We start from the raw sequence: 7751 nt of genomic DNA on the forward strand, positions 1-7751 counted from the left end.
ATCCAGTCAAATTAATTTCCAGTCCTTATTGCATAAATGAGAAGGTTCTTAATTACATTTATGCACTAAATAATGAAGGATTTGTGTTCTCTTCTTACAGAAATTTTTGTCCTTGTATCATTAACCCTCCAGAAGGATCCCCAGAATACACTGAAATGAAGACCTATAACAGAGATCTGCAGGTGGGTAATGAGATAACGTCACATACATCGTATTCTGCTAAGGGAGGGTCTCACAGAGTAGCCACACAGCTGAACTTCACCACTAGGGGGCGCGTCATATGCATAGTCTTATAAATCTGTATCTGGCTGTCACCAAACATTCCCGAGTCGTCACCGCAAATCTGACCATTAATGAGAGGTACAATCATAAGCCTTATAGCACCTCGTGCAGATTTGTCTTTCTACAATCTGGGAAAGGCTTCGGTGGAAAAGCTGCACTAATAGCTAAATTAGTTCTGTCCTAGTTTTCCCAAAAACAGATAGAATGAATGTAAACATCAGATTTTGGGGCTGCAGTGCTGTTCAAGAATCATATATTGTGATCTGTAATAACGGAAACTTTCTCATTCCTCCTCTTCTTATAATCAGGTGCATGTAGCGGCTCTGGCCGAAAAATTCAAAGATCGGGAAGATTTTGCTGTGGTGGCTCAACCATTCTTCACCAACACTGTGGTGCCCGTGGACGGCGTAAGTTACCATCAATGAAACACACTGAGAAGAGTGCGAATATTGGCCGAGGAGTAATGGAGAATTCTGGATTAGTCCTGGAGGAGGAGTGGAGATTTCTGGATTAGTCCTGGAGAAGTAGTGGAGATTTCTGGATTAGTCCTGGAGGGGGAGTGGAGACTTCTGGAATAGTCCTTTAAGAGTAGTGGAATTTTCTGGATTAGTCATGCAGGAGTAGTGTAGATTTCTAGATTAGTCCTGGATGAGTAGTGGAGATTTCTGGATTACTCCTGGAGGAGGAGTAGATACTTCTGGATTACTCCTGGAGGAGGAGTGGAGATTTCTGGATTACCCCTGGAGGAGTAGTGGAGATTTCTGGATTAGTCCTGGAGGAGTAGTAGAGATTTCTGAATCAGTCCTGGAGGAGTAGTGGAGATTTTTGGATTAGTCTTGCAGGACTAATGGAGATTTCTGGATTAGTCCTGCAGGAGTAATATATATTTCTGGATTAGTCCTGGAGGAGTAGCGGAATTTCTGGACTAGTCCTGGAGGAGTAGTGGAGAATTCTGGATTAGTCCTGCAGGAGTAGTGGAGATTTCTGGATTAGTCCTGGAGCTTTCTGGATTACTTCTGGAGGAGTAGTAGATACTTCTGGATTACTCCTGGAGGAGAAGTGGAGATTTCTGGATTAGTCCTGGAGGAGTAGTGGAGATTTCTGTATTAGTTCTGGATGAGTACTGTAGATTTCTGGTTTAATCCTGGAGGAGTAGAGTAGAGCTCGGGATCAGTCCTGGAGGATTAGTGTAGATTTCTGGTTTAGTCCTGGAGGAGTAGAGTAGAGCTCTGGATTAGTCCTGGAGTAGTGTAGAGCTCAGGATTAGTCCTGGAGGAGTAGAGTAGAGCTCTGGATTAGTCCTGGAGGAGTAGAGTAGAGCTCAGGATTAGTCAGGGAAGAGTACTGTAGATTTCTGGTTTAATCCTGGAGGAGTAGAGTAGAGCTCGGGATTAGTCCTGGAGGATTAGTGTAGATTTCTGGATTAGTCCTGGAGAAGTAGAGTAGAGCTCAGGATTAGTCCTGGAGGATTAGTGTAGATTTCTGGATTAGTCCTGGAGGAGTAGTGTGCACCATGTTCAGATGTCGTCTCTTTACCGCAGGACGGTGTACCGGACATTTCCTACTTCGCAGCAGACTGCTTCCATTTCTCAGAGAGAGGTCAGGCTGAGATGGCCATCGCCCTGTGGAACAACATGGTAACTCCTGCGGGGGGCGCTCTACATGTGACATGTGTCCTAGCCGAATCACAATACCTGAAATTCACCAGTTGACTTGTATTCCAATACAAATATCTGACTGAACGTGTGATGAGACGTTTCCTCCTCTGTTTTCTCCTCAGATAGAGCCAGTAGGCCAAAAACTGAGCTACAACAACTTCACCCGCAGCCGCTCCAAACTAAATTGTCCGACCAACGTAAGTACAATAGTATGAGATAATAACCAAGCTTGGAGCATCCAGCTCAGATATACAGAGGGCCAACAATAAAAGCTTGGACAAGGTTGAGGGCCAAACTCAATATTTATTAAAAAAAAAAAAAGTCTACAATTGAGGAAGATTTTCCTTAATATCAAGTATAACAATGAACCTTTCCTTATGGAAACAAACTTAAAGGGGTTGTCCACATGCACGGTATGATGACCCTACTGTACCACCTCTCAACCTCAACCAAAGTATGGAGACCCCAACACAGTATGATTCCCCAACTGTAATCCCCACATAGCCCTCCAGATGGAATAATGGACACCACATAGTGCTCCATACAGTATAATGGACACCACATAGTGCTCCATGCAGTATAATGGGCCCCACATAGTGCTCCATACAGTATAATGGACACAACATGGTGCTCCATAGAGTATAATGAACACCACATAGTGCTCCATACAGTATAATGGACACCACATAGTGCTCCATACAGTATAATGGACACCACATAGTGCTCTATACGGTATAATGGACACCACATGGTGCTCCATACAGTATAATGGACACCACATAGTGCTCCATAGAGTATAATGGACACCACATAGTGCTCTATACGGTATAATGGACACCACATGGTGCTCCATACAGTATAATGGACACAACATAGTGCTCCATAGAGTATAATGGACACCACATAGTGCTCCATACAGTATAATGGACACCACATAGTGCTCCATACAGTATAATGGACACCACATAGTGCTCCATACAGTATAATGGACACCACATAGTGCTCTATACGGTATAATGGACACCACATGGTGCTCCATACAGTATAATGGACACCACATAGTGCTCCATAGAGTATAATGGCCCCACATAGTGCTCCATACAGTATAATGGCACCACATAGTGCTCCATAGAGTATAATGGCACCACATAGTGCTCCATAGAGTATAATGAACACCACATAGTGCTCCATACAGTATAATGGACACCACATAGTGCTCCATACAGTATAATGGACACCACATAGTGCTCCATACGGTATAATGGACACCACATAGTGCTCCATACGGTATAATGGACACCACATAGTGCTCCATACGGTATAATGGACACCACATAGTGCTCCATACGGTATAATGGACACCACATAGTGCTCCATACGGTATAATGGACACCACATAGTGCTCCATACAGTATAATGGACACCACAAAGTGCATCATACAGTATAATGGACACCACAAAGTGCATCATACAGTATAATGGACACCACACAGTGCTCCATACAGTATAATGGACACCACACAGTGCTCCATACAGTATAATGGACACCACATAGTGCTCCATACAGTATAATGGACACCACAAAGTGCTCCATACGGTATAATGGACACCACATAGTGCTCCATACGGTATAATGGACACCACATAGTGCTCCATACGGTATAATGGACACCACATAGTGCTCCATACGGTATAATGGACACCACATAGTGCTCCATACAGTATAATGGACACCACACAGTGCTCCATACAGTATAATGGACACCACACAGTGCTCCATACAGTATAATGGACACCACATAGTGCTCCATACAGTATAATGGACACCACAAAGTGCGTCATACAGTATAATGGACACCACAAAGTGCTCCATACAGTATAATGGACACCACACAGTGCTCCATACAGTATAATGGACACCACACAGTGCTCCATACAGTATAATGGACACCACATAGTGCTCCATAGAGTATAATGGCACCACATAGTGCTCCATAGAGTATAATGAACACCACATAGTGCTCCATAGAGTATAATGAACACCACATAGTGCTCCATACAGTATAATGGACACCACATAGTGCTCCATACAGTATAATGGACACCACATAGTGCTCCATACAGTATAATGGACACCACATAGTGCTCCATACGGTATAATGGACACCACATAGTGCTCCATACAGTATAATGGACACCACATAGTGCTCCATACAGTATAATGGACATCACAAAGTGCATCATACAGTATAATGGACACCACATAGTGCTCCATACAGTATAATGGACACCACATAGTGCTCCATACAGTATAATGGACACCACACAGTGCTCCATACAGTATAATGGACACCACACAGTGCTCCATACAGTATAATGGACACCACATAGTGCTCCATACAGTATAATGGACACCACAAAGTGCGTCATACAGTATAATGGACACCACAAAGTGCGTCATACAGTATAATGGCCCCACATAGTGCCCAGTCCTGTATAATGAGTCACACACAATGGTCCATACAGTACAGTGGCCCCACATAGCGCCACACAAAGTATAATGGACCCCAGCTAGTGCCCCATATAGTATAATGGGCCCAACACAGTGGTTCATACAGTATAATGGCCCCACATGGTCCTCCAGACACTATAATAAATGGCCCCACATAGTGCTCCATACAATATAATGGCCCCACAAAAGTGCTCCATGTGGTGCAATGGCTCTTTATAGTGATCCATACAGTATAAAACTCTCATGTAATGCAGTATAATGGGCCCAACACAGTGCTCCTTACAGTATAAAAGCCCACACATAGTGCTCAGTACTGTCTAAGCCTTGACTCATGTATACTGGTAAACTATTTTAACAGTTTTTTTCTCTATGTTCAAGATCACTGGTTGCTGACTAACTGACAGAAAGCAGTCACTGTGTGCATACACTACATTACTGATCCTGTACTGATCCTGAGTTACATCCTGTATTACACTCCAGAGCTGTACTCACTATTCTGCTGGTGCAGTCACTGTGTACATATATTACATTACTGATCCTGAGTTACATCCTGTATTATACTCCAGAGCTGCACTCACTATTCTGCTGGTGCAGTCACTGTATACATACATTACATTACTGATCCTGAGTTACATCCTGTATTACACTCCAGAGCTGCACTCACTATTCTGCTGGTGCAGTCACTGTATACATACATTACATTACTGATCCTGAGTTACATCCCGTATTACAATCCAGAGCTGCACTCACTATTCTGCTGGTGCAGTCACTGTGTACATACATTACATTACTGATCCTGAGTTACATCCTGTATTACAATCCAGAGCTGCACTCACTATTCTGCTGGTGCAGTCACTGTGTACATACATTACATTACATTACTGATCCTGAGTTACATCCTGTATTACAATCCAGAGCTGCACTCACAATTCTGCTGGTGCAGTCACTGTGTACATACATTACATTACATTACTGATCCTGAGTTACATCCTGTATTACAATCCAGAGCTGCACTCACAATTCTGCTGGTGCAGTCACTGTGTACATACATTACATTACTGATCCTGAGTTACATCCTGTATTACAATCCAGAGCTGCACTCACTATTCTGCTGGTGCAGTCACTGTGTACATACATTACATTACTGATCCTGAGTTACATCCTGTATTACAATCCAGAGCTGCACTCACTATTCTGCTGGTGCAGTCACTGTGTACATACATTACATTACATTACTGATCCTGAGTTACATCCTGTATTACAATCCAGAGCTGCACTCACAATTCTGCTGGTGCAGTCACTGTGTACATACATTACATTACTGATCCTGAGTTACATCCTGTATTACAATCCAGAGCTGCACTCACTATTCTGCTGGTGCAGTCACTGTGTACATACATTACATTACTGATCCTGAGTTACATCCTGTATTACAATCTAGAGCTGCACTCACTATTCTGCTGGTGCAGTCACTGTGTGCATACATTACATTACTGATCCTGAGTTACCTCCTGTATTATACCCCAGAGCTGCACTCACTATTCTGCTGGTGCATTCACTGTGTACATACATTACTGCTCCTGAGTTACATCCTGTATTATACTCCAGAGCTGCACTCACTATTCTGCTGGTGCAGTCACTGTGTACATACATTACATTACTGCTCCTGAGTTACATCCTGTATTATACTCCAGAGCTGCACTCACTATTCTGCTGGTGCAGTCACTGTGTACATACATTACTGATCCTGAGTTACATCCTGTATTATACTCCAGAGCTGCACTTACTATTCTGCTGGTGCAGTCACTGTGTGCATACATTACATTACTGATCCTGAGTTACATCCTGTATTATACCCCAGAGCTGCACTCACTATTCTGCTGGTGCAGTCACTGTGTACATACATTACTGATCCTGCACTGAATACTGGTGTCTATACTGGCGCCCCTTCATGTTATCCCCCCTCCCCCAGATATCTGAGGTTTCCTTCTTGCTCTCACTGTAGAGGACTGTATTCCCGCTGACATTTCGGAGTGTCGCCCACATGTATTGTCTCCTCTTCTGTCTCAGGACCACCCTTTCCTCTACACCCTGAAGAACAGTGGTCTCCCAGACGTCGATCTCCCACCTGAAGTTGACGGTGATAGTGACGGTGACGGTGACCAGGTGCCGATGTGGTCGGTGATTGTGGCCTCCATCGGCGGCGTGGCTCTGGGTTGTGCCGTGGTCGGGATAGGGGTCTGTCTGAGGAACCGGAGTAGATCTAATAAGAAGAAGCGGATGAGTGAGAGCGGCTCCTCCTTCTGAGGGGCGAGGGAGGTCATCAAGAACAAAGGGTAACCCCAAAACATTTGTACATAATATTCACTCTGGAAATGTCAAGTCCCATAAGAACATGGACTGAGACCTGGACAGAATTCACCTGGAGAATGACATCCCTGTAGGACACTGTGTCGTCATGCTATGTATCGCGCTTCAGCCACATCCAGAGCTGCATTCATAATTCTGCTGGTTACCACTTGGAATCCTCCTGATCTGCGCTGCTCAGTGGACGGGGTGGGTGTTCTGCATTGGGCGATGATACAATATGTGGAGAACGCTCTACATCGCCAAGGATGCAGCATAGCAGAGATTAGACTGTGCAGACACTGAACAAGCAGGGATGGCTGACAAATCAACAAGCGGAAGAGGTAATCAGGTGGGCTGTGAACCCAATAAATCTGCAAAACCGCTCACCTGCCAACCCCATCCATTAAGGGAGTAGTCTGTGCGCACCCCCCCCCCCCACCCCTCAGGACCCCCGAGGTTCCCATATTGTGGGTTTACCTGGACTGTAATAGCTCCAGACTCCGCAGACCCTCTCTGTACTCCGCCCCGAGAGAAGGAGCACAAAACACTGGGAATAACGATGAGTTTACACCCCGGCCGCCTGTAAATAAGCAAGAAGTACCGTAATTAATGCCACAGCCCGATAATGTGTCTGTAATGGACCCTGTAATATAATGTGATGTTCTGTGCACACGACCAGGAATAATAAAGGACATGAAGAAACGTGGATTTGTGTTTGCATCGCCAGATCTTGTGACACTACAACTCCCAGCATGCACTGTGTCCACAGCCAGCTGCTATCACTCTGTGTGTAACCCCTGCCGGGCAGGCAAGGAATGAGGACAAGATGGTAATTCTGTAGGCAGGACCGCAGATATCAAAGTCGCCACCGGATGGCGCAAATTGAATGTATCATATATATGTGTATGTATGTATGTGTGTGTGCATATATATATATATACAGGTGCTAC

At 44.5% G+C, this 7751-nt stretch overlaps 1 protein-coding gene across 1 annotated transcript in view; it reads left to right on the forward strand.

Moving 5' to 3' along the window:
• Nucleotides 1–7507, forward strand: part of PLB1 (phospholipase B1) — a 110280-nt gene extending 102773 nt beyond the window's left edge. Inside the window, exons 53-57 of the mRNA XM_073556339.1 lie at nt 101–182; nt 591–689; nt 1824–1919; nt 2063–2137; nt 6523–7507. Of these exons, the coding sequence (XP_073412440.1) occupies nt 101–182; nt 591–689; nt 1824–1919; nt 2063–2137; nt 6523–6759 (589 nt within the window). The 3' untranslated portion in view covers nt 6760–7507. The remainder of the gene's footprint in view (nt 1–100; nt 183–590; nt 690–1823; nt 1920–2062; nt 2138–6522) is intronic.
• Nucleotides 7508–7751: the final 244 nt, after the last annotated feature.

This window comes from Dendrobates tinctorius, unplaced genomic scaffold (assembly GCF_039654945.1).
Source record: "Dendrobates tinctorius isolate UK_male_01 unplaced genomic scaffold, ASM3965494v1 ptg000232l, whole genome shotgun sequence".
Taxonomy (NCBI): domain Eukaryota; kingdom Metazoa; phylum Chordata; class Amphibia; order Anura; family Dendrobatidae; genus Dendrobates; species Dendrobates tinctorius.